This window comes from Convolutriloba macropyga, unplaced genomic scaffold, assembly GCF_964194025.1.
Source record: "Convolutriloba macropyga unplaced genomic scaffold, txConMacr16.3 SCAFFOLD_1199, whole genome shotgun sequence".
Classification (NCBI taxonomy): domain Eukaryota; kingdom Metazoa; phylum Xenacoelomorpha; order Acoela; family Convolutidae; genus Convolutriloba; species Convolutriloba macropyga.
In genome coordinates this window covers 6642-34364 of record NW_027451424.1, presented here as the reverse complement: position 1 = coordinate 34364, position 27723 = coordinate 6642, and the positions used below count along the sequence as shown (strand labels likewise).

Sequence of the window (27723 nt, the reverse complement as noted above, 5' to 3'; positions counted from 1 at the left end):
AAATGAGCAAAATGTACGGAAACTGTGAAGAAAAACAAAGGAAATCAGTCTCATTTTTACACATTAAAGCTACATAATTCCTTGCGAAATACAAAATTAAGGAAAATCTTTTAAAATGTTTTTTCTATATTGGACGGGCTCTCTGATGATAGCCCCTACAACTCTCTTCGAAGAATATATCGATAAGCCAATGTTGACCAAGCAAAAAAAAAACAAGTTGAGCATATGGTTCCACCCTCCACTAAGGTGTGGTGGAAAATTTAAGAAATTTTACCCCATGTAGTATTGAAGCTTTTTTGTTTTACCATTACAAAAAAGTTGTGAATTCATGCTAGATCACTGCGCAATCTCACCTTTTTTCAACAATTCACCGCAGAACAAATAAAAATTTTTCAGGTCAAATCACTTAATCCACATTCGCTTGTTATTCACACCTTAATGGAAATTTACGACAAGTCTTAACTAACTTTCAGGTGGTCAAAAACGAGAAATAAAACTCAAACTAATTGAATCATAGCCGTCTGAAAAAGAGTTGATTAGAAAATACTGCAGCGAAAAGTCCACGCTCTCCCCACTATTTTTCCCACAAAATTGCGCAAATAGTTGTTTCCTCATCAAAAGTGTGCATAAATGGTCCAGTAATTCTTCAGGAGAAAATAGTGGCGAAAAAATGTGTTATAAAGGCATGCTGACAACCCTTCAAGAATCAATCAAAATGCAACTTGATTATTTACGATTCTGGCTCTCAAATTTTTTAAATACACAAGACAGCAACAACCAACCCGTGAACACCAGGGCCAAGCTCACCATTTTGATTTGGTTTCGAAAGCTTGGCTTCCAGAAAAATTTGAACGACTGCAAAAACCTCTGCCTGGAACTATCTGCAAAGTTCAGCAAAACCGTCCAACTATTCGCAAATGAATTGAAAATTGACATTGAATTTGATTATGTGGTGGCGGATCAAATCGTTAAAATGCTTGCGACAGAAACATCTTCAATTCGACTTGGTGGAAATTCGGCAATGTCGGCGTTGTTGAATAGTGAAATTGAAAATGACGCAAAGAAAAGCAAAATGTGGCCATATTTCAAATATTACTCTCTTACAAAGAGTAAACTCCGCACTTATAATCAAAACTTAATAGTGTTATCGGATGTTGAAGCAGTATTGGAAATTGTGCGAAGCTACTTTCCAAATCAGTTCTGGAAGCATTACGTTGTGCCAGATCTTGATTGCATACCGGAAACTTTACTAGATAAAACAACTGAGAGCGGAAAAGTTGCGGCAAATAATGAAATAGGAGCATATGTCGGTGAGCTTAAACTTTTCTGGGAAAAGTTAGCGCCAGAGGTTGGCAGAATGGCCGGAGCATTTTTAAAAAGCTGGAAAAACGTTAACTTGTGGACCTTACTGGACGAAAGGTAGTTGTTTTAAGAAAAGGTAATGTCTCACTTGCCTCCACCCCACTCCAACCCGCCTCATAAACGCTCTAGCAAAATTTGAGATTTAAAACACCTAAATTGAGTTGTAGAACCGAAACCGAACTGTCAACGCGGACTCTGGTTTTACTCAATATCACCTGCGTAAAGTAGGGCCGCAAAATAAACTGGAGCGAAGCAATTGTTAGTCTCATTATGTTGTTTTTTGGTCGTCAAAGTATTTTACAAATTTACCCATTTTCACAGCTAGGAGGACTGAAATTTTTGTGATCACAGTAGAGGGTAGTGGATGCAAAATGAAATAACAGGTGTCCCACACTTCTATCGTGTTCTTTCCCAACTATTTCCTTCCAAATTGATTAGAAGTCAGTTTCCTGCAATTACAACAAAACAGTCCAATGGCTGTTGTATCTAAACTTTTTTCATCAAAACTGACGTTCGAAAATACACCCTTTTGGCAAAAAAAATGCAGAGGTTAAAAGTTTTTTGATGAGATATAAGCCAAAACTAATTTGAAAACTCAGCAAAAAACTTGATATTTTGCTTAATTATCATTCCAGATTAAGCCTGAAGGATGTCAAAGTGCACAAAAGAATTTTCAAAAGAAATATATGTCGAACAGAAATTTTTATCCTTTTTTTCAATTTTGATTTTTTTTTAAATTTTATTGTAAATTAAAGTTAACTTGGTTATCATAACTATGTAAATTAATTCAACAGATCAGCAGTTCAATAATTCTAAAATTCAACTGTCCGTTTCAAATTTCCACGCTTGAAATGTTCGTTTATATTCTCCCCACTTTGATCAGGTAAGAATAAAAACTCGTGATTGAAGGATTTAACAAATCGTGGATGCTTTTTTCTGAATTGGCTCTTCTACTGAAGTTCTCCCCACTTCATCAGGTAAGAACGCAGAGGCTAAGTGTAAGAGGTAAGAGGAGCAGTTGTACTTTAAATTAGATGTCTTTGAGAAAATTCGTTTCCTTCGGTGATTTCAAAGTTTCTCTGCTGATGGATGAGGACAAAAACTACTCAATTAACTGAATTCCCCACTCATAGGGTGACTTTCTTGACCCTCTCATCGGGCATAGCGGCATAATTGCATTCGACAGTCCCCATCATTTCTCGCTCATAATCGCGAATCTCTTGCAAACAGCATTGTAGCTGAGCCACGCATGGCACCTATTGATACCGATTGAGGGCTACTGATAGGCCTGCGGGCTGTAAACCTCTGTTATCAGATAAAAGAGCTATTCTTTTCAATGTTTTCGGCGTTGTTTAAGATAGTCCGCCGAAAAATTCTAACGCCAATGGTATGAAGTGGATGACCATATAGCTGCACTTCCGATAATGATGCCCAATCTTTCTGTATTTCGCTAGGGTTAGAGCAAAATCAGATGTCCTCGCCGCATCTGAGAAAATACTGGCTTGCAGTGGGAACGTAATGGGGACGTCTAAAGCTGCGGGTTGTCCTGCTAAAAAAATGAGCAAATACACGTCATCTGGTCTGGAATTGTTTTCCGGCCGAAGATGTTTTTGCTCGCATACAGAGGAAGATTGGCCGATGAATAAGCTTCCATTATTGCGTCTCGTACTCTGTCATTAGGAGAGATAATATCGCCACGCCCGTGAAATGAAACGGCATAATCTCTAAATATGTCCAAAATAGCTGACTTACAACATGGACATCTCCTATCCCAATCATAGAGTGGAATTCCTAAACATTATTCCAGAGAAGCTCAGAACTCTGCTAGGTCGAAGGTGTAAGCCAAGAGCAGGGATAGGTGGTGCCATCAATCAAGCTCCTGATTGAGGTAGAGAAACAGATAACATTTTAATTTTATCTCTGGTGGAGTTTTGGCCTTCAAGAAGGTTGTTTAGAGCCGTACTGTCAAATTGTTGTTCAATTTTATATTGAATAAAAATGAAAAATCCCCAAGGTGCTAAACTCTTCCACTAAGTCTCTAAAACTACTTTCGTGTGTTGTGTTCACTCCAGTAGTCTGTTCTATTAAGTTCGCTGACTGAGATAAGGAACCAACATAAGCAGCTTTGAATTTGCTCAGAGAACGTCGAACTCCAGCTCCTGTTTTGCTTATTGGCAGGCATGCTTGGTCCCATGATTTATTGCTGATGACAGAACCCAATATATTTTCAAAAGTTGTTCGTTGGAGATGATCACAATTTTCAAGTATTTTGTTACTCTGAGGGGACAGACTGTTGCATCTCGACAAAGACACCAGTTTAGGTGCATCCAGGCAGCTACGCAAAATTCCAAGAGCTCAATGAGGGTCCTCTAAATAGCTTCGATTGTCTATTACTTTCTCGAGTTTTTTTAACCCGTTTTTCCAAACGAGATACAACAAAAAGTGGATGTTCCGATTGCTGCGCCCAAGATTTCGGTTCCTGATTGACTGTTTCTCTGTATCCTGCTATCAACAGCATTAAAACACGTGGTGGATCACAACTCGAACTTGTCTCATATGAGTTCAAGACGACATTTGTTGCCATGAGTTGTTAAATTTTCTATTGATTCACACAGCTCCTCTTCCGTTCCTGCTATAATTCCATCCTCAAGGTACAAAAAATTCTGTATAAGATTTGGTAACTTATTCTCGGGTTCTTTGATAATAGACCAAAGTGCTAAAGAAAAAAGTAAGGGCTCCAGCGGGTCTTCTTGTTAGACTCCTGATTGACTTTGAATGAGAGTTGCATTAAAAAGCAGCTTGCTACGCTGAGAATAGCAAAAAGAAGCAAAAGGGGCTAAATCGGGAATTAATTTTTGAGCTGCATCTAACACACTGCTTTTCCTAACGCAATTGAAAGCATTTTTGAAGTCGATTTGAAGTAGTTCAGCTTTTTCGTTGTTCAATAACTTTTGAAAAGTTTGTTTTGTTGCATGTAAAATGCTTTCAGCACCGCAATTTAACTGCCACACCAAGTTGTCTGGATGAAAAAAGTTCAACAGCCTCAGAACTGGCCTCTTGCACAATACATTTGGCTATGAGGCGTAGAAAAACTTCTCCCACGGCGATCGGCCGTACACCTCGTTTTGTCTTATTCTGCGCTCTAAGCAAAGCAGAGCGAACAATTGGTACAACGGAACTTGGGAACTGCCCTCTGCTAGCCAAATTCACTAATTTTGTGATGCTTGAAATTTTTTGACTGATCGGGGACTGCGCACGTTTTAGCATGTGGAAGGTGCTCAGTGTACATTTTGGATGAACCGGCTGCTGTGAAGTTTGAGAAAGATTGCAATTGTTTAAACACAGACGCTTCGTCAAACTGGTAAGCATAACTACTGTAATCATCAGTTTCATTCGGTGGCATTTCTTCTGCTGGATTGAAGTTCATCAACACTTTCAGCTTTTCCTCATTATCAGGCGCCACTCCATCCGAAGACAAGATTTTTGCTGCACGTCCAAATTGTCCTTGAATCAGAGAGATTTTACACGTGCTGCAAGCAATTCCATTGAGTCATCGGTTATTCTCTTGGAGTGTTTCATTGAGATTGCTTCGAGCCATAGCTCAGCCTAGTCACCATTCTTCCAACGCTCAAATCTACTTAACATGAGCCACTCTTGCTGCTATTCGTGTTTCTTCCCCCTCTGTTGCTAGCGCGCAGAGCGCACTTGCTAATTGCAAAGAGTCAGTCCGATCTTCTGGGGAACTTGGTTTTGTAACAGAGCCCTCAATGATGGCTGTTAGCAATTCAGACCATCTTAGCGGGAACTTGACAGGGATAAAACGGAGTGTAGACATTTTTTTTCCTGCAAATCGTTTCAAGGCCTGAAGGGGCTTTTAGGTTCAAATTTGCTGTGTTTTGAGATGTGTGATTTTCGGCAATTTCTTTGCTGTTTGTGGCAAAGACTAGCATGTCAATGCGAGCTGCAATCTCAGGGGGAATTTTCTCACTTGTTGACAATTGACTACAAAATTGAGAGTACGCCCAAATTGATCTACAGCATACCCATTCGTCAAATTAGGGCGCCAGTCTACGTATCGTATTTCTGTTTTGTTTGATTGATGGTGGAGTACAACTATCAATAGTTAAGTTTTGCATTTGTTGTGTCAGACCTGACGAAGTATTGGTCTAATTCAAAATGATTGAATTTTGCTATTCCTGTCTACGTTCTGCAGCTTTCTTTTTCCTGGAGATTGGAGACATGCCAACAATGTCCAAATTCAGGGAATTTTCATCGCTATTAACTGTCTTTTTCTTTCTTGTCATGTTTATGAAAAGCCATTTGTTTTTTTTTCTTATTGCGTATATGTTTCCTAACGTGTTTGTTTTTCCTACGGTGTTAGTTTTTCAATGTTGTTAACGATAAGAAGAAACGTTTCTTACGATAATCGCAATTGCGTTCTTTTTTGTCTGTTTTTCTTCTGTTACGTTTACGATAAGAAGAAGCTTCTTACAAAAATCGCATTTTGTTGTTTCTTTCCGTTAATTTTCTTTTTGCCTGAGACCATGGAACTGCTGTGTGAAATTGATATAGCCAGAATAAAAAATTTTTGGTCAACCACCGAAAAAAATAGGAGAAGGGGAGAAATTGGTTTGATCTCACCAGTTTATTTCATCCGTTTGCACCCCCAATGAATTTTCTATTCCTCGACTTCAAAAGTAACACTCCATCATAACAAAATTCTCTTGCTGCTGTCCAGTTTCAACATAATTCGCAAAAAGCAGGGGTTTTGTTCGGGTCCAAAAGATGTAGTCAGAGTGCAAGATGTATTTTCTGCCATTTTCGTCCTCTTCGGGTAAAAGAGATTAACTTAAGGCACGTGCGATTACCATTTCAGGTAATTAGTTTAAGTAGTAGTAGTAGTAGTAGAAGTAGTAGTAGTAGTAGTAGTAGTAGTAGTAGTAGTAGTAGTAGTAGTAGTAGTAGTAGTAGTAGTAGTAGTAGTAGTAGTAGTAGTAGTAGTAGTAGTAGTAGTAGTAGTAGTAGTAGTAGTAGTAGTAGTAGTAGTAGTAGTAGTAGTAGTAGTAGTAGTAGTAGTAGTAGTAGTAGTAGTAGTAGTAGTAGTAGTAGTAGTAATATTAGTAGTAAGAGACTTAAATTCCAACAAGAGGAATACATAGTAAAAGAAAGACATGACAGTACAAATTAACAAAGAAAAGTAGCAATTTAAGATCTGCAGTCCACACAGCGACATTTAAAAAAATATGTACATGGCCGATAGTAGAGTTAAAAGAAAGTGTTTTGGCAATGAGAAAATTATCTAAATTCTTAAAAAAATATTGAAAGATAACGAAAAGTCATTGACGTTGATAGAAACTAAGTTATTGGCGTAGATAGATCGGCTAAGAAAGCAGTTGTCAGTTTTGGACTTTTTGTTCAACGGTTGTTCAAAAAAGGTTTTGACCGATCCTCGGGGGCGGGCTGAGTGTCGTTCTATGGACATATAGCTTGATGTCACTCTCCATTGTTCCATGCCAAGCTTTCCACAGTAGAATAAGGTCAGCTCACGCGATTTGATAGCAAATTGGATACAAATTTAGTTTTTTAAGTGTCTCGTTGTAATCCTCAGACCTAATAACCCAGCGCAACACTTTGCGCTGAAACTTTTCTAACACTTTCAAAATACCAGTTGTAACACACCAAGCTTGGGAGCAGGAAAGTGAGACAGATAGAATCATCGTTTGGTACAACATTTTCTCGCGGAGAACAGAAAATTGAATCGGTATGCTTCTTTTCAAAAAAATAAAAATTTTATTACATTTCGCAAGTTTCTTCTTAACATGTGTTGTCCAACAGAAATCTTCAATAACTAGAATTCCCAAATCCATAATCTCTCTAGTGAAAAGAATTTCCGCTTCTCCTAGAAATAAGGGAGACTGGCTGCATTTAAAGTTCATCGCTTTACACCTTTCTGGATGAAATTCCGGTTGATTTTTGATTGACCACTCATAAATACCATTGATGTCACATTGCAAACCGTCGAAACAATCAAAGCATAGCAGCTTTAGGTCGTCGGCATACAAGTAAACATGGGAGTTTTGCACATTGTCAACAAGATCGTTCGTGTGCAAGATAAACAGAAGTGGTCCAAGGACACTTCCTTGTAGGACACCAGACGTTCCAACGGAGGGCCTAGAAAAACAAGATCCTATACGGACAATTTGGTGTCGATCTACAAGACAACCCAAAAAAGATGAAGAAAAGCTTCGTCAAACCCAAATGCTGCCAGTTTTGTTAGTAATCTATGATGCGGAACTGAATCAAAAGCCTTTCTGATATCAAAATAGACGCTAGCACAAGGGAAATTTTTGTCAAGATTGTTGTAAAGAACATCAAAATATGAAATAAATTGAGTAGTTGTGCTGCGTCTATTCATAAAACCGTGCTGAGCGTTTGTGATTAGTTGCCTAACTAGTGGATACAAAAAATTGAACAACGTTTTTTCAAAAACAAAAGAAAGCTTTGGAAGCAAGCTGATCGTACGGTAGTTTTTAACGTCACTTGTTGAACCATTTTTGTGTAGTGGTGTGATATATGACGTTTTCCATTCTTTAGGCCAGTGCGAGGACTTTTGAATAATTTGAAATAATGTCATTACTGCTGGGGCTAAAATTTGACAGCCATCACGAAGTAAGAAAGATGGTACTTGATCTGAGCCCATGGAAGAACTGTCATCACATTTACTCAATATGTTTTCAATTTCTAAAACTCCGAACGTAACATCTTGAAATTTAATACTCGAATCCAAAGCTGTTGGAACATTCTCGTGAATTTTACAACTATAGACAGAGCTGAAAAAAATCATTGAATGCACTTGCCTTTGTATCGTCAGTTGAAAAAGTGACACCGTCGTTGTTCATCGCAGGCGGAGAAGCGCTAGTCTCCTTGAGAGTCCTGAGTAGCTTGAAACAGTCATTCTTGCTCGTCAAAATACATTTCTCAATAAGAAGACTCGTGTCAAGTTCAATTGACTCTAAAAACTCTTTCTGATTTTCCCTCATTTTCAATGAGTCCGATAGTGTTCAGCCTTTTTCCAGCCTTCTCTTGATCGTCTCGCTTTTATGTAACATATGCAAGGTTTGCGAAGAAAAAAACGGAGCTGATACACGCATTCGACGTTTCTTAGCTATCGAAATGGAGAACGCTTTTGTCAGCTCATAGTACTATATTGAAAAGAAATCAAAGGCTTTAATTTGGAAAGTTAAAAGTTCGTAAAGCGAAAAAAGCTTTTTATTAAACGCTTGAATACTGAAAGATGATTTCGAGTAACTAGAGCTTCCTATACTTCTGTAATTATTGATGAGTGGAACTTGGAAAATTATTGGAAAGTGATCTGAGAATAGCTCTCTTGGGAGATGGAATAGAATTGACTCTAGGGAAGTGAAAATGAGATCTAGGCAGTTCCCACGAATGTGCGTAGCCTCATTAATTATTTGATTTAGACCTAAGTCCGTGAAAAAATCCAATAAAACTTTATCTGAAGAACTAGACGAGGAGAGACATGCCCAAGCTACCATAGGCACGTTAAAATCACCTAAAAACGATTAAAACGATTAAATTTTACATATCGGAAGTACTTTTAAAAAACGATTAAATTTTACATATCGGAAATATTTTTGCAGATGAAAAACTCAGGGTTTAAAATTACAGTGGTGTCTGTTGTTGTCACTGTGCAAAAATTGATTCTTACTTATTTGAGTAAAAAAGATGAAAAAGCTTTTGATCGCTTACAATTAATTTAAAATGTATATTTTTCATTTGTTTCTCGCACCAGACAGTAAACTATTGTTTTTTACCTTGTTAACATACCTATAAGATCTATTATGATTTTTGGTTAAAATTTGATTAGCGCAAAAATTGCAAACGATGAATTTTTTGAAATTTATCCCCAAAACTGTAATTCTTCATTTTGAGAGGCAATATCAACAACCCCCTCTTCTGTATAACAACGATAGACCAGAATTTATGATCTTTTGAGACATATCTTTTTTCAAATTATCTTTGAGATTGAATAGTTTAAACAACAATACACTTGGCTAAAAGAAGGTTTCATATTTGGGGCTGATTTTTGTCCACTTCCAACCCAGGTCCGCTGTCTGAGAAAAATTTCAGACCAGCCTAATTTTTTAGCACATGTTAGTGATACCCCTATTACACAAATGGACCGAACGAAGTTATTGTATCACTTAAACATGAAGGCTCATGTGCAACTAAGTCGCGCCAAAACGATGCGTGCAGCTCTTTTGGTACTTTGTACAATTACAATCTAATTGCTTTACTCTTTTTTTTGTGTTCACTTAATTGTTTGTTTCTTGTCAAATGACATATATTTGAACTGAAGGAGCCATCTTAAGCATTCAATGTTTGTAGAACGCAGAAAAATGTCATAACCAGATATTGCGATAAGTTAGGTAATTTAGGTCAACTTAAGCAAGTTAATTAGGTGTTTGAAAAAAGCGTTCTTTCTTAAAGGTTTATTGTTTCGAAGGCGCCAGAGAAACAATTGGTGCATCAAGCCAGAGTTGAAATAAGTGATTTATACTCAGAAGAAAACAAGAATGCGAACATATGAAATGAACTAGATACTTTGAACATAATTGGATTTTCAATTCGAAGTAAGTAAATGTGCTATTTTGAAGTGACAAAGATAAGGGGGTAGGAGAACTTGGTGCCACGCATCTCTTGAAGTTATATTCGGTGGACTTTTACCAAATTTTATTGTCAGGTATACCCAATGGTCCATTCAGGCTTGTATAGCTTTTGGGCCAATCCGACCACCCAACACCGAGCTATTAACACCGGTAGTGATTGGAAGGTTTTCGATGTTTTGAATAAAAAAATGACTGTTTGAGTATGATATATGGCTAACTAAGGATTGCAAGGGATACTAAATTTAGAGTAATGTATGAGATGAACATGGAAATTGGTTAGGATAACTTTTTGGGTGTTCTGCGGTAATAAGGCTGTTTTTGCAGGAAGATAGTGAGCACTTAAATTGAAATAGTTATTTCTCTAAAAGTTGAAGTTGAATTGACCTGAAAATTGGTGGAGAGACTAATTTCGGTACAAGACATCCGATTTTGATGTCAGATTTGGCCCCAGATTAATCCCTCGGAACTACCGCACGCCGGTGCAGCGGGACGTAAAGTTTGAATTGATCGCGGAGTATTGGTAGCAGCGGAGTATGATTTTTGGAGGGTCAGCGTAGCTTTGCAAGGCCTTTCTATTGGTGCAGTTATTAACTTCCGGATGCAACAGGAGGTGGGTGCTTCGGGATGACCCGAGTGTCGAAAACCAGAAATTGGCTTTTTTGAGCGGCCGAATGACTTTGAAATGGTAATAATATGATAACTTGAGACAGTTAGTGACAAAAAAGACCCAACCCGGTCAATTTTGACGATCTCTTTTTTTCGGGTTCCGGCACCCACGACACTTTTGAAAAAATTTCAATTTGCAAACGACTCGCAACGGCTAATCTGCAGGTCACGAAACTTTGCAGGCGAGTTGATGGCATCATATATTTACTAGAAATTTTAATCCGAAGACGTTTTGACCACTACTTCTCGAGATATTGAATTCTGAAACTGGGTCTCATTAGCATGTACATTTACAAGTACTTGTATGAAATGGTTTCAAAATAGGATATTACAATATGTCTTTGGTTTAGGGTTGAGTTTAGTTTTTTTATTCAACACATGATGTTTGACAGTGATCGATTGCAGCTAGTTATTTTTATAGTGAATTTAGAGTATGAAGAACTTTTCAGGGCAACGTTCATTGTCTACCAAGCAAACACTGATTGACATGTCAAGTGCACACATGAGATAAAGCGGAGTGGATTTGTTTACAAAAGGGCCAAATGTCGTTTACTCAAGATAAGGAGAAAGTTGAACAATGGTTGGTAGCAGTTGAATGACAGAACATAATTTGATATTGATTTGTTTGCATAGCAAACAAAACCCTCCTACAGAATATAACAGATTCCAAGTGTAAGTTGCAATGTTTACTTAAGAGGTCAAGGTTTGTTTGCTTAAGATAAGAGCGTATTGTTTGAATATAAATTGAAGTGACACAGAGAAATTTTGGCAGAATTAGCAGACTTTTGAGACTTTTGGGAGAACTTCAGAAGTTTGGACACAGGCGAGATTTTCGCACAAGTGAGAAAAAGCAGTTGGTTTAGTGGGATTAAACTTTAAAAAAAGTGTAAAAAGCGAAGAAGAGATTGAATTGAGACTGAAATCTGGATGTTTGTAATCGCAAGACCAGTTGGGATACTGTAAGAGTTTTTCATTTATTTCATTTGGGAATTTAACCCTGGATATTGTTTTTTTTTATTATTTTAATTACTACTCAAAGTTGCCTTAAGTTTGTCCTTTCCAATGATGTGAAAATAATTTTCTTACAGTTTTTATCCATATAACTAGAATTGATATTACGAGCCCCATGCTGAATTAGTTTATTTCAGGGCAACCAAATTTGCAACAGCATACTCGAGTAGAGACGGGGAAGTAACAGAGTAAAAAAGTAAGGCTTGATTCACCAATTCAAAACATTTGGTTTGGTTTATTTGATCGTACTTCTGGGCGACAGAGTCAACTCACTGTTGAGCCTAGCAGAAAATCAGAAGACGACAGTGGCGCTCCTGGGTGGGCTTCGCTTCTTTGCTACTTTTGGCTGTGATTTATCTCTTAATAAGTTGGAGAGCGTGCAATTTTTTTGTGGAGAAACTGCTGAGAGCGCACCAAAAGTTGACGTACAATTGTGATTTGGGTTGCCAATTGTTTCAATATATTAGGTTAGCAATTGGTGAAGCGTTTTCCTTCACCAGGCTACGAAGATGGGGAAGATTGGCGTGAACCTTATTTGAGCACTGGCTTGAAGATGGGATGGACGGAAGACGGAAGAAGAGCTGATGAAGTGGTTGCCTACAAATTTGTGTGGGTGGACCTTGAATGCAGTAGGCGACTTACCAAAAAGTTATTGGCGGTCGACTCCAGGGAAGCAAGCATGGGCACTGACAGGGACGCTGTGTCAGATTGGCATACGTTTGTCTGACAGTCCACTTTTTAATGAGTGAAGCTACAATATGTTTGCTAGAAGGAAAGGGAAGTAGGGTGGAATTTATTGAAAGCAGTGACGCTATGGATCATAGAAAGCAACAGCAGTGTTCTCAAAGGCAGGTGATTGATACAAGTAGAAGCATTGACACATCTACAATGGATGAATTTCGACAACCCGGCACAAAATGCCGAAGGGTTTAGCTTTGGGTTCAGCTGTGGTGTATCAAGGAAAGGAGATTTTATCAAAGATCTCTTTGGAGAAGTGGAAGATACAAGAGTTGTAGTAGAATAGGAAATTAAGAGTTCCAGGTTACTGCGATGAAGTTCAACCATGAACTGAGGTCGAGTTTACGGAGGAAGTTTATGGTCGAATAAATCAGGAAACTTATAGAGCAGCGCTGAGCGAATATGAGAACAGTGGCATCAGAAATTTTCCGACGAAAAAAAATAATTGAGTGGAGTAATGTATTTTTCGGACCAGGTGAGCATCATGCTATGGAAAAAGATTATATACTGTAACCAGAGACTGAGAGACTGAGGAGCTAAGCGATGAACAGTCGGATGATGAATATTTGTTCGAAGATTTTTCGGATACAGATTTTTTGAATGTAGAAGAAATTGAGGTCGACGATGTAAGAAGCGAGACAAGGTTTGCCGCGAGTTTGAACTCACTAGCATGCGACAATGTAGCTGCAAAAGCGAGCAATTTTTTTGTCAAAGCTAAACAAAACGATATGTTGGTAGCTTGGACCTTGATGAAGTTAAAGAGGAGGTTTAGACCAGAAGTTCTGCAAAGCAACACACGTGGCTGATGAGACACAAGTGTGTACAACTATGTGCACTGTGGACAATTTGGAGAATTGGACAAGTTCAGGAGGAATTGATCGGCAGTTGGTATCTGAAACACAAAAGCTTCAAATCAATAAGGACGCAGGTGACCGAAATAAATTTGCACAGTTGGGAAAGGAGCTGGAGGAATGGGTGCAATCGCAGTTGAATGAAAGTCAGCTTAATTGTAGTGTTTTGGTCGAACCAACGGACGAGCATTAAGGGTATTGACAGAACAGAGAAATCCGATCTGAAGTAAATGGCTACAGTGTGGCACAGTTGGCTTCGTGATGATCAACAGCCTAGGAGCGAAGACTCTACCAGGTTTTTGTTGGAAGTTGAGCAGAAAGTGCAGAGAAGGATTGCATCGCGGTTTCCGGAGATTTCAAAGCTGTTGCTGGAGAACCAATCAGTGAGCCGGAAGGAGAGGCGGAGTGGTTTGGAAGCATCAAGACAGCAGTCATGGCAGGATTACAGGTACCTACAGTGGAAGAAGAGTTGGGCATCCATTCAAGCATCAGAGCAAGAAGGTTTTCGTGTACAGGCGCACGAGTATATGATGAGAGGGGCGTTGAAAGCTAAGTGATTCAAGCCTTATTACCCAATGTTTGCCTACATTGTTTTAATCCATTTAATAAAGACAAGTTGGTCAAGCACTATAGGGTAAAAAGATTTATAAAAAATGGTTAGGAAAATGTGTGTAAAATTACATGAGTATTCTTGCATTTGGTGTTAATGAGAAATTGCTTTTCCTTTAATGGTGGTGAGGATCGTGAGAAGTTGTATGACCGCAGCAATAGAGTTTGATCAACAAAAAATTTTTGGTTGTTATGCTGGTTCTGATATCTTACAAAAACACTATTATTTTTAATGATTTAAGTTTTCGTAGACAATCTTTGGTGCAGTTGGTTTGAATTAACCCAGAGCTAAACCTTAGTGGTTCACTTCACTAGTTTCACTATTGTTAAAGTACGTAGGAGTAAGTTAATCGGGTCACAGATTAACGGCTTGCAATTAATCAGGAGAATAATCTTCTAGGAAGGAGGAGTGTAGAACGCAGGAAAAGTCATAACCAGATACTGCGATAAGTTAGGTAATTTAGGTCATCTTAGACAAGTTAATTAGTTTGAAAAAAAGCGTTCTTTCTTGAAGGGTTATTGTTTCGAAGGCCTCAGAGAAGCCAGTTGATTGATATATCTTAAACAAACAAATTAATGAACAAAAACGTATTGAGCTGTCGATATACTTCGTTTACTTAGCAAAATTGTATATGTGCATCAGGCCAAAATTGAAGGGAAAGATTTAAATTTAGAATAAAACTAGAGAGCGAACATATGAAGTGAACTAGATACTTTGAACAGAATTGGATTTTCAATTTGAAGTAAATAAATGTGCTGTGAATAAATGAAGTGAGAAAGATAAGGGGGTAGCAGAACTTGGTGCCAAGCATCTCTTGAAGTTATATTCAGCGGACGTTTACAAATGTTTAATATCAGGTACACCCAATGCTCCATTCAGGCTGGTATAGCTTTTGGGCCAATCCGACCACCCAACTCCGAGCCATTAACACCGGAAGTAGCGTGATTTGAAGGTTTTCGATATTATGAATGGAAAAATGACAGTTTGAATATAATATAAGGCTAAGTAAGGGTTGCAATGGATATTTATTTTAGAGTATTTTTTGAAATGATCGTGAAAAGGGGTTAGGATAACTATTTGGGTATTCTGCGGTAAATAGACTGTTTTTGCTGGAAGATAGTTAGCACTTGAATTGAAATAGTTATTTCTCTAAAATTTGAATTCGGATTGACCTGAAATTTGAGGGAGAAAGAAATTTGGGTACGAGAAATCTGAATTTGATTTCAAATTTGACCCCAGATCAATCTCCACAGAGCTACAGCACGCCGGTGCTGCGGGACGTAAAGTTTGAATTGATCGTGGAGTATTGGTAGCAGCCTTATGATTTTTGGAGGGTGAATGTAGCTTTGCAAGGGCTTTCTATTGGTGCAATTTTTACCTTCTGGGTGCGACAGGAGGTTAAAGCTTTGGGATGGGCCGAGTGCCGAAAACCAGAAAGTGGCATTTTTTAGCGGCCGAATGACTTTTAAATTGTAATAATATGACAACCTGGGACAGTAAGTGTCAAAAAATATCCGAACCGGTCAATTTTGACTAACTCACTTTTTCGGGTTTCGCCACCCTCGACACCTTAAAAAATTTTAATTTGCAGACGACTCGCAACGGCTAATCCGTAGGTCACGAAACTTTGCAGGCGGGTTGGTGGCACCCTTAATTTACCAGATATTTTTATCCGAACACGTTTTCACCACTACTTCCCGAGATTTTAAATTCTGAAATTGGAAGTCGATGAAAAGTGTGCGCGGCCATTGCTTGTGTTGTGTGAGTTAGGCCATGAAATTTTGTAGGTAGGTGCAACTATGATACAGCTTTCAATGACAATAGTTATTTTTATCTTCTTGACGCCCAATGTTTGACGAATGACCCCTAATTGACCTGACCCCTAGGAGTCAAGTTTGTTAGTTAGGGAAATTGGTCTCATCGGCATGTAGAAGTACAGGTACTTGCATGAAAAGGTTTCAAAATTGAAAATTGCAATGGGCCTTTCGTTTAGGGTTGAGTTAGTTAATTTGATGTTCGATAGGGATTGATTGCAGCTAGTTAATTTGATAACGGAAAGAGAGGTATAAGAATTTTTCAGGGAACGTTCAATGTTTACTAAGCAAACACTGATTGACATGTCAAGTGCATATACTAGATCAAGCGAAGTGGATTTGTTTACATAAGGGACCAAAGGTCGTTTACTCAAGAAAAGGAGAAAATTGAACAATGCTTGGTAGCAGTTGAATGACAGAGCATAATTTGATATTGATTTTTTTGCATAGCAAATAAAGTTCTCCTACAGAATGTGACAGATTTCAAGTGTAAGTTGCAATGTTCACTTAAGAGATCAATGTTTATTTGCTTAAGATATTGGTTGAGTATAAATTGAAGTGACACAGAGAAAATTTTGCAGACTTAGCAGACTTTAGAGATTTTGGGAGAACTTCAGAAGTTTGGACTCAGGAGAGATTTTTGCACAAGTGAGAAAAAGCACTTGATTTAGTGGGACCAAACTTTAAAAGATAAAAAAGAAGTGTAAGATAAGTGTGAAAAGCAAAGAAGAGATTGAGATTGAGACTGAACTCTGGAAGTTTGTTATTGCAAGACCAGTTGGGATACTGTCAGAATTTTCGATTTAGTTCATTTGGGAAGTGAACCCCGGACATTGTTTTTATTATTATTTTAATTACTATTATAAATTGCCTTAAGTTTGTCCTTTCCATTGATGTGCAAGTAATTTTCTTACAGTTGTTATCCATATAACTAGAATTGATATTACGAGCCCCATGGTGAATTGCCTATTTCAAAGTAATCTAATTGCAACAGCATACCCAAGTGGAGAGGGGGAAGTAGCAGAGTAAAAATTTAACGCATGATTCACCAAATCAAAACCTTGGGTTTATTTTATTTAATCGATCTTCTGGGCAACAGAGTCCCCTCACTGTTGAACCTAGCAGAAATTCAGAAGTCGACAATGTTGTTATTTGCTCTTACGGATTTTTTTGCCTGTTTAGATAGATTTCGAAAACAACTAAAGAGAAAAATGATGTTTTTAAATACTGTTTTCAGATGCTGAAAAGAAATATATAATAAAGAAACATGTTAAACTACGGCCCGATTAACTGCTTATGCCTGCACTGTGAATTCATCGTAAAAATTACTTTATACACTATAGAAGTAGTATTGCTGATCAGCTGCTCAGTCATATCCTATACTACACGTTCAAAGTTGAGAGTAATCATGATATTTTCATGGTAAGTACAATGTCAAGATCTTGGCAAGATATACCAATGTTTAGTAAGTTTCTTATCAAGGTGTATCAAGTTTTGGTTCACTTGCCAGACGCTGGTGTTAACAACAGCTGGCTCTTATTAGCACAAGTTTGATAGACTAGGTTTTGTAAATCTTTAATAGTTAAAATTCCGCTATATTAATATATCGCCAGTGTTGATAGCAATCATTAATTCCTGTTTGTTTGCGAAATCAGCAATGATATAATCAATAGGTTTTTCGCTGCATTGCAGATTTCCCGGAGAAACTGCTCTCTCTTATCCTAATTATGAAAATGGTTTTTTATATATCCTCAAGCCCAATTTTTGTTAAATTATTGTATGCAAATTAAGTTAAGAAGTGGTCTTTTTCGCAAGTTTTAGTCTAATTCTATATAAAATGTGCTCTGAGTTGTAGTCATACTCTCAGTTATAAGTGTCACATTTTAGCATTTAAAAGCATCTAACAAAAAAAAGCAAATAGGTAAAAATTTCACAATTTATTTCTAAGAGACCGTCTTTTGACGTTAACCATGTTCCACTAAATCAGAATTCAGCGGTTATTTCAGTTTCTTTTTTGAGTTTATTCATTGCTTGGGTTTTTTAGCAGTAAGAAGTAAAATTAAGGCAACCAGATATATGGCATGTTTCGAGAAAATGTGATTAACGATGTTTTCATTGTTTTCTGGTCAAGGTAGGCAGTGCCTATATTTTCTTCAACATTACTACTAAGCTGGACACATCTTTCAATTATCCATTCAAAATCTTTGGCAGAAAACATTGAACACCTGAACTGCAATATGCCAATAATTGTTTGCATGTTTTTTGTAATTTAAGTCTTGCAGTATCTCTTAAAAATTTTCAACACAGTTTTTATATTTTCGGAGTCGAAACTACATTCAGCCAATGAAGTATAAATCAATACTTGTTCTCAGTTGCCTTATTTTTGTAACTGGTAGGGTTTGATCAGAAGTTGAATTGCGCTGGAAATCATACTGCAATCCAATCCTAAGTTCTCCAGATTAACAATTTTTCCAATTATTTTTCTAACCTATAAATTGAAACAACTCTCACCCTCAGGACGACGCGCCCAAGTACATTTGAAATTGACTGGATACATTGCGGACTAAATGGAATTACGGGGTTCGAAGTGGGAACAATTCTAAATCCTAGCAACCCAAACACAGCACTGCAAAACAAACTGGAACAGGTGTTCACTACCATTTTGCCTCAGTTCCTGTTGATCCTTCACACATTCTTCACGTTTTATTATGAATCATCAAATGAATTGCCAATCTGCACTTTTGACCACTTCATTTCTGAGTTTTTTACTTTATTGATATATTTGCCCCAGCTGAAGCTGGAACAACTGCTGAAAGTACAAAAAAGCTGGAAGTTTTTACCGGCTCAAGTTTTCATCCCTTTGAGTCAAACACCAGAAGCTCACATTTCAAGAGTCAAGTTTTTAGTCCAAGACCGAATGGGAAAATTTCAGGCGGTTCAAATAGTCTGGACAAAACCTGGCGGGAAAACATTTTTGGACTACGTCCCAGGTCCACGTCCTTGTTCAAAATTACATTTGATACGACCAAAAAATGAAAAGATGGGAAGCTCTGCGTTCACACCCAAGTTGACCAAACTTATGAAACTTACTAAGGCCTTACAGTGGCACCGTATAGTTCTTAGAAAAAACACGGTACTAAGTCTTGTCAAGTTTACTACGGTCCGTACTAAGGCCGTACTAATATTTATAAGATGCCGTGCTAAGGCCGTATCAAGACTAATAAGGTGCCGTAGAAAGGCCGCAGCAAGATTAATATGGTGCCCTTAAAAAATAGATAGAATGAACACTATAGGAAAACTCTCTAGTTACATTAAAAAAACTGACTGCTGAGATTTTTCCAGTATAATTTTTGTGATTTTCCCTCCTCCTTTTTCATTCCGGGCTTGGGACCGGCTGTGGCGGAGTTACTGAAATTAACTATAGGAGTACTGATATAGCACGATAACAACCGTACTCGTGCAGTTCCACAAAACAAACAAAAAGAGACACCAAATGGAAAAAAAAGACAAATCAACACTAAATACATATGGTACCGCTGAAAAACTTTCCGAACATTTCTTCAAAAATCCTAACATTTTATTTGCAAAATATGAAAACTGATCGAATTTTTACTTTAATTGCAATTCAAGGAGTGGGTAAAGTCGAGGGAACGCCATAAATGGCCGAGAAAAGTAAAATATCCACGATTCAACAGACCTCTAAATTTAGAAGAATTTCGAGAGAAGACTTTTTAAAACATAGTGAAAGCCTAAAACATAGGAAAAACAAACAAAAAGAGACAACAAATGGAAAAAAGACGAATCAACTCTGAATACATATGATACTGCTGAAAAACTGTCCGAACATTTCTTCAAAAATCCTAACATTTTTTTTCCAAAATATGAAAACTGATGGAATTTTTACTTTAATTGCAATTCAAGGAGTTGGTAAAGTCGAGGGAACACCATAAACTGCCGAGAAAAGTAAAATATCCAAGATTCAACAGACCTCTAAATTTAGAAGAAATTCGAGAGAAGACTTTTTAAAACATAGAGAAAGCCTTTTTACTGGAGCCTTTTCTACCTCAATTGTGGTCCTTTATCGACTAAGACACGTCTATTAGTGATAACTAACAGGTTCCTAACGTCATAGGGCTGAAATAAATTCAACTTAGAGATATATTTGCAAAAAAGAGGCTATAAATTAGAGAAGTCAATACACCTAACAAAGCAAACACGAACAGAAAGAAAAAAGATACAATACCATTTTATGACCCATTTCTGTCGTGTCAATACGTGTACAGACTGGGTAGACTAATGCTCAACGGTCAAAGGATGCGGAATTTTGCTCTAGGTGACCGAGAAAAAATAAAATTGAATCCACTTTTTCCGAAAAACGATTTTTCTTCAAAAATCCCAATAGTTTTTGCAAAACTTGAAAAATGACAGAATTTTTATGTTGATTGCAGTTCAAATAGTAGATACAGTCGAGGGACCACCATAAATAGCCAAAAAACTAAAAATCCAAGATTCAACAGACCTCTAAATTTAGAAGAGTTTCGAGAGAAGACTTTTTTAAAACATAGAGAAAGCCTTTCTTTTACTGGAGCCTTTTCTACCTAACTTATGACCCCGCCTTATCAGGGGAGCAAGAATTGTTGTAATATCAATTTGTTTCGAGACAAAATTTTATGACCATCGCGTGTATTTTCAGTTTAAAGTTTACCTTTGAAATTTTACAAAACTTTATACGGCCTTAAACGGCGCCGTACTGTTTTCTTAAAAATTTTTTAGTGGTGAGAAAAGTAAAAACCAGAACCAAAAAAGAAGTCAAACTATAGAAATTGGTAATTATATTATTTTTCTAAGTTGCCGTAGAAAGATTGTTACGGCTTTAATAGGCGTCGTACAAAGTTTTGCGAGTTTTCTGCGGCACCGTATAAGTTTTAGTATGTTTTCAAAGTTTCGTCTAAGGTGGCCATCTTGGGCAATTACACACATGGGAGAAGTCTCATCATAACAACATTTTGAACGCACTAAAATTTGAAAAAACGGAATATTGATGGAGTCAAATTTAGTGTTAATTGGTTACTGTGGGCCGTTAGTAAAGGAAAGATAGAATATATATTAACTGTTTTCTTTGACTTTTAGAGGGTAGGGGAGCAAAATAATCCAAAATGTCTTTAAATAAGACAAAAGCACCTACTAAAATAAATTTTAGTTACTACGAGTAAATTGAACGAGTACTTTGACCTGGGATAGCTTCAGGATCCAAAGCCATTTTCGAAAATTTCCGAAAAAAAAAATTCGAAGAGGAAACCAACCCTGCTTATAAACTTGTTCAGTACATCAACGCATTATTCATTATCGGAAGTCACAGAACAGTTTTCCGCTCGTCCAGATTTGACAATTATCACGATAATTTTGCTAGTTATGATGAATTAATAAGCAAGCGAATTGATATTGATTACAGATATTTGGCGGCAAGTGGTAAAAAACCACCTTCAAATATAGTCACAAAATTTGGCATCATATTAAGCCCTGAGCAACTTAAAATACTGACCACCAAAGAAACATATCTGGCCCTTTTTGGGCCCCCAGGAACCGGAAAGTCTCTTTTACTTCTGGCAAAAGCTGATGAACTGGCCCAAGAGGAGACTATTGAATGTGTAATTTATGCGTATGAAAAGACTCGAACTTTTTTTGACACTTGGTTAAGAGAAATGATTGATCGTTATGCAAGTGACAAATTGAAAGCTAAGATCAAAATTGAACTGACTGGATATCGACAACTGTTTGAAGAGGATTTGAGAAAGTACCGGTAAGCCAAATTTTGTTTATTAAGAAAAATATGAGCGTCCGCAAAATTTTCAGCGCTCAATATTAATTGAAGTAAAATTTTTAAAAAAGTGTGTTTTCCATCTACAGTATTACACAGCATTGAATCGATATTTTGTAATATTATATTTTTATATAAACTGAAGAAAAATAATATAAGTTCTGTTTTCTTATCCTTGCATAAGAATGAACAAAGGGAGTAAGAATTATTTCTTAGTTCAAAACATTATCATTAGTCAGCTGTTGATTGATACTGATGAACCACCTGTTATTCTTAGTGAGTTATCTTTTGGAACCTTCTTTGAAAACAATTTTGATTATGGTAATAGTATGGATAACAAAGGTTCATCCTAAATTGATCTCTTTTCAAATTTCCAGTTATTCAGTTTTCTCATATTTCAAATGGACTGATTATGATGATAATCCTGTTGGTTTTTCTTTCAACTGAATCTTAAAACTAATTTAAATGGCTCACTTACTCATTTTTACGTTTAATTAAATGGATTTTTCTCACAGACTTTTCGACTGCAGGTGCAACGAGTAGAGCCTTGGGTGTCCAATATCAAAATTCGCCCCTTTTTTACAACTTGTCTTAGTTCACAAACACATTTTTCAAGTTAATTTTCAGCACATTTAAGTTCATATAATTCAATGCAAATGCTTTCATTTGGACATGAATATAAAAGACTTGGCAAGGTTTGATGCATTTGAATTTCTTGAAAATGTTTTGATCTTTACATCTTTTGGTCACCAACAAGATTTTGAAAAATAATTAATATTTGAAATGATTGATAGGGAAATCGAGCCTTCGCGAATTGCTGTGATGGTAGATGAAATCTACGGCGACCAGTACTTTGCATTTCAATCAACTAAACTCACTTCGAAAGCCGGAATTTGCTGGATGGCTTGCATAGAAACCGGTCAAAGAGAAGTTCTTAACATGTTTCCTTACAACAACAAGCTGTTCGCTATTCGAAAACTTCACATTCTCTATCGGAGTTGCCATCTCGTATCAGAATTTTCAAACAACTTTCTGGACGGCCAAATTCTGAGTTATGAGTGTGCTACGATGATTCCGGGTTGTTTTACTTCCACGCAAACTGAATTCAACGTTCAATTTTATGAAAACTTGGACGACAATATTTTACTAACAAATGACATCAAAATTGACTCAAAGTTTGCAAAAGATAGATTGTTTATCATTTTTACTGATCGCGCGAACCCAGAAAGCACTTGTCTGAACATGTTTGGCAACCATGAAGGCTTCCAACCTGAAAAATTTTGCATCCAGACTTCAAAAGAAATGGAATTGAGATTATTGAAGTTCACAGGAAGCGAGTTTAACTCAGTTTTAGTGGTTATCGACTTTGATGAAATTCTACCACTTTATTACATGGCATTTCACCTTGCCATTACACGGGCTCAATTCGAAGTTTCTGTTTACATCAAAAACAAACTGAAAAGCGAAGAGTTGCTCAAATTCTTGAAGCCTGAAAGGTCCTCGGTGAATAAAGTTTTGGATAGTATTAATATTGAAGAGGATTTTTCCGACAAGTTGAATCAAATGCCCGCTTCTGGTGTTTTGAAATTGCGAAATTATTTGAACTTTAGAGGTCCTGACTTTTTGATAAAAAGGCTTCCTAAATTTGGCCTGGATGTATCCTTGCGGTTTATTTTGTTATGGGGAAGCGAAAATTTTGTGGGAATTCATTTCGATGAAATCATTTCAGCAGCGCAGACAAACGGATTGCGAAGAAAAAAGCCAAAGAAGAGCAAAGGCACTGAAATGCCAGGTTAGGGTTTGAAATATATGACGAAGAAACGATTGAAGAAACAGGCTATTTGTAATACCGTCTTATTTCTCAGTTTGAGTAGGTCGAATTATGATTCCAAATTCGATGGGGGTACAACACAGGTTTAGCTCTGGACACAGGTTTAGCCCAGGAAAAGACGATACTAAAACCAAATTGGGTTTAAAAACCCCAAAATTTCATCAAAATGCTCGAGCTCAATAGTTCAAGAAACTTGACTTTAAGATTTTAGCTCGACTTTGAGGTCCCAGACGGAATCAAGTATGTTCACACCGAATAAGAACACACAAGAGGGATGTCGTGCGTTCAAAATTTCATAGTCTTGAAACATGAGCGCACATAAGTCTGGACATGAACGCTCTAATTTTATCAGCCTTGTTATAAAAACTAATATCTACCAGATGACTTATATCACTCAAAAAGAAAAGAATTGCACTCAGGCTTTTGCTTGGTGTTTAAAATTTTTAATTCTTGTGTTATAAAAAATAGCCGACGTTGAACAAAAAACAAACTCAGGCCTTACAGAACAGACGATATCAAGCTTAGTTAAACAAAATTTTTCAAAGTTTTTTTTAAGTTTAGAGAGTTTTTCAAAACTCTACTAATCAATAAATGATATTGAGGACGTACATACGAAATGAATAAATTATGCTGCTTTCAAGTTTACAAGTTCTGTTATTACAGTTTGTCTCAATTTGAAAGCATGGAGTGTGGGCACGAATGCACGAAAACCTGAAAATGAACGCACAACATCTTGCGAAGGCACGCAAGTCTGGTGAACGAACAAATGTCTGAACATGAAGGCACAAAATTCTGCGGAACGCATGTAAATCTGGTGAACGCACGAAAGTCTGAACATGAACTCACAAGAGTCTGGAGAACGCAAAAAAAGTCTGGTGGACGCACAAAAGTCTGGACATAAGATCTTTTCGTCCGAAAAGGTCGGGAAATAGCGGTTTCGGTCTGGCAACTCAACTTGGGTATGCACAAAACCTACTTTATCCATTACTACCAAATTTCAGCAATGTTTATTATGTAAGTATATAGGTACCAGTGTACTTTTTGAGCATATGAGACCACAAATTTTGCGTAGTTTTTCCGTTCTAAATATGCTATATTAAATTTGTTGAGAAATAACAAACAGTATTTCTCATTAAATAGAATTTAAAATATCGATCAAATTTGATTGCTTGGTCTAATAATTTTGGGTTTTGGAAACAAAATATACTACATCGGTGAACGAGTTTAGGCTCACACTAAGACCGGCCAAACGTAAAACTAGATTTGGCGCGCCAGGTTCAAGTGTTTTTTCGCGTTGACGCTAAGAAGAACAGTTGCGTTGTACGAACAGCTTTATTATTGATTAATTGTTGCAAATTCATTAAATTGAGGGCTTTGAAATCTTTTTCTTAATCTGGCAAAATTGTGGTTGCCTTATTAGCGAAGACGATTAGAGTATATGTTTTTCTTAACAGTAATGAAAGAGTTTTCTATTAACTCAGAAATCAAATCATGTTTGCATTAAAAAATTTCTACGGATCATACAAGTTTCTTAGTGACGATTTGCATTCAATTGTATTAATTATTTTCAGCTCACAATAACGAAGAATGTCAATCCTCGCCTATTCTGCAAATTTTGAATAAATTGGACGATGAAGAATTGAAACCTCTGAACCTGTTACTCTATGCTATTGTTTCTGCTGATATGAAATTTTACAACGTTGTGACAACGATTTTGAGAAATCGGGATCTATTGGAGTATGAATTAAACAAAATATTTTCAGATGGCCATACCATTTTGACGTTTTTAAGCATGCAACACGATTTGCAGTTTGCTCCGAGCGAAACATATGAAAACCGTCAGTTAAATTTTCTCGAAAAAGTTTTAACAGAGGAAAACATCAGCGAAGAAATCTTGCTTCACGAGTTTAGAGGGAAGAACGCATATCAGTGGAGTTTGTATTTCTGTTCACTGAACGCTGTGCGAATCTTGCTATCTTCACCAGAACGTTGCCAAATATTCATGAAGTCAATGGGTTACAATGAAATGGCAACCGAAGATGAAATCGCGGAGAAGTATTTACCCAACATTCGAAAATCTCAAAGGGGACTGCTCTATTCTGCAGCTCATACCGGACATTTTGACCAGTTGAAATGGGCAATCGATATTCTGAAAAATTTCAAATATTTATTAAATATTGAAATGGGACGAGTTTATGAGGAGAAGTGGAACCATACAATTTTGATAGTATACTGTCGCTCTGCAAATGCCACAAAAGAAGGCGTGGAACTAATTATGGACAACCATTTCCCTCTCAATTTGCTAAAGGTCGAAACCGCCTTTTACGAAGACCGTTGCAACGCTTTAGACCGCGCAATTATGAGCAAAAATGTGGAAGTTATTAAATATTTGATATCAGACCCTTTGAGGAAGTCCATTCTTCTAAAAAAAGATAAAGTTGCTCACGTGGAACAGCTGATTGCTGAACAACGAAAAGGAGCATCAAAATCTAACAGAATGGAACAAAACTTTTCTTTAATTACCGGATGAAGGAACATTTTATAAAAAATGTTGGCTAAATTTTTCAACGGCGGACTACATAACGCAAGCAATTTTGGAAAAACGACATTTCGTTTCATTTCAAATATTTTAAAGCAATCTGGAAAAACTTTTTTCTGGTTCTTGATAAACATGATTTCAATCGATGTTTAGATTAAACTTCGGAAGGCAATTTTCTACCACGCTTACTCCGCTATGCCATTCATTGTACGATGATTCATCAAATATTTTTTGATTATATTCCGTCGCATATGTAGATTAATCGATTAATGTCATAACCAAAACAGACTTGTCACTGTTTTGCATAATCAGCTTCACGTAGCATATAATTTGATGTTTCGAGTTTCTTTTTAAACTTCTATTAAGATACATTTCTGGTACAATATTTTTAAGCGCTCAGATACAAAGATATAAATGCAAGGCTAATATGTTACTTGTCTTCTTAACAAGCAATTACTTATAGGGGGGAGCGGGATTTTGCAAAATCTTTAGCAAATTGATTCCTCTGTAATTCCCCTCTTATGAGCCCATGTTTCTAATTTGCATGTCTCGTGCACAGCAGTGACAAGAACAACTATATTTACTCGGAAAATGTATTTTTTTTTCTATGAAATATAATAATTTTTGTACTTGTTTTATGTGTCACTCACAGAAGGACCGTCCGCGAGAAGCTAATTTTTTCTACTGCCTAATTTTGACGCCTTCGTAGACAAATGTATGGGTTGTTATTTTAATGTAACTTTAACTAGGGCTCGGACTATATACAGCAATATTTCAATGCATCAAGAAAAATTTCCAATCGCTGTTGTCCGAAATGCAATTTACAAAAATGATTAACATCCTCTAGATAAGAAATTCATTTTTTTGCCTGTGATCGGCTAATTTTTCTGGCAGTGCTCTTCGAAATCTACGGCTAAACCCTAACATTTTGTGGAGAAATATCTTTCCAATGTTAGTGTGTCTTATGTCTAGATGAAAAAATGCGTTAATTTAACTTAGATTTCATCAGAAAAAACTATGAACAATTAAACTTTCAACATAGTTTATCTACTGAAATCTTTCGTCTTGAGTTTGCGGGTAATTTATTCTAGGTAAATTGCACGTCTCTTTTTTTTGCATGACATTCTGCATGTATTGTTACCTTCAATTATGACTAACTGCAAACGTTGTCAGTAAATTTGTCATGAAATATTTTAGAAAGTACAACACTGAAATTTTCGGACATTTCCAGAAAAACAAAATTTTCTAAAGTTTTTCTTTTGCTCAACGCTTTGGAAAATCATTAGCCGCAAATTCTTTCCACATCTTACATAACTTTTTTTCCAACCACTCTCCTTAATTTGATCACAATTATTTTGGTCTTCTGGTTTACAGAAGAGAAACAATGGAAAAACTTTTGCTAGAGCATATTTTTAGTAATGAAAACCGTAAAAAGATCTTAATTGGTAAAATTGCTTCCACCTCAATAATTTGCTTAACTTATTAGGGATAAGGAAGCCATTGATGAAAAAAAGGAAAAAAAGTTCTCTTATTGAGGCTAGTTCGCTGTGCAGAGCAGGAATGCAAACTGAAATACAGATCCTAGGGTTGCACTCCCCACAAGTCACTAACCTACCGTACTGATGCTTTTAGTTGCCATTGAAAATACATCTTTATTCCCCAATATTTCATTAAGCTGCCCCTATTATTTACTCGTCTAATGGCTTCAAAGTGTTTAAACAAGATGTTCGTTTTGGATTTTAATTACTTATATACTAAGGGAATAGGGGTACAAGGTTTATCTTTAACGTCTG

The 27723-nt window shown here is 36.7% G+C and overlaps 1 protein-coding gene across 2 annotated transcripts; it reads left to right on the top strand.

Moving 5' to 3' along the window:
- The first annotated feature begins 486 nt into the window (after window positions 1-486).
- Window positions 487-26233, top strand: LOC142356679 (uncharacterized). Of its 2 annotated transcripts, none has more exons than XM_075408506.1 (5): window positions 487-1419; window positions 18260-18732; window positions 20990-21542; window positions 22355-23352; window positions 24963-26233. In XM_075408506.1, exons 1-5 carry the CDS (start codon window positions 671-673, stop codon window positions 25919-25921), a joined length of 3732 nt encoding a protein of 1243 aa, XP_075264621.1. In that variant the 5' UTR covers window positions 487-670; the 3' UTR covers window positions 25922-26233. The 2 variants fall into 2 exon arrangements, with proteins under 2 accessions (XP_075264621.1, XP_075264620.1); XM_075408505.1 differs by having other exon boundaries at window positions 20984-21542.
- Window positions 26234-27723: the final 1490 nt, after the last annotated feature.

Coding starts and splice junctions, on each gene's coding strand:
- LOC142356679 (XM_075408505.1), top strand. CDS start 671: ATGTGTTATAAAGGCATGCTGACAACCCTTCAAGAATCAATCAAAATG. Junction 21,543..22,354: donor GAGGATTTGAGAAAGTACCG/GTAAGCCAAATT, acceptor AATGATTGATAG/GGAAATCGAGCCTTCGCGAA. Junction 23,353..24,962: donor CAAAGGCACTGAAATGCCAG/GTTAGGGTTTGA, acceptor AATTATTTTCAG/CTCACAATAACGAAGAATGT.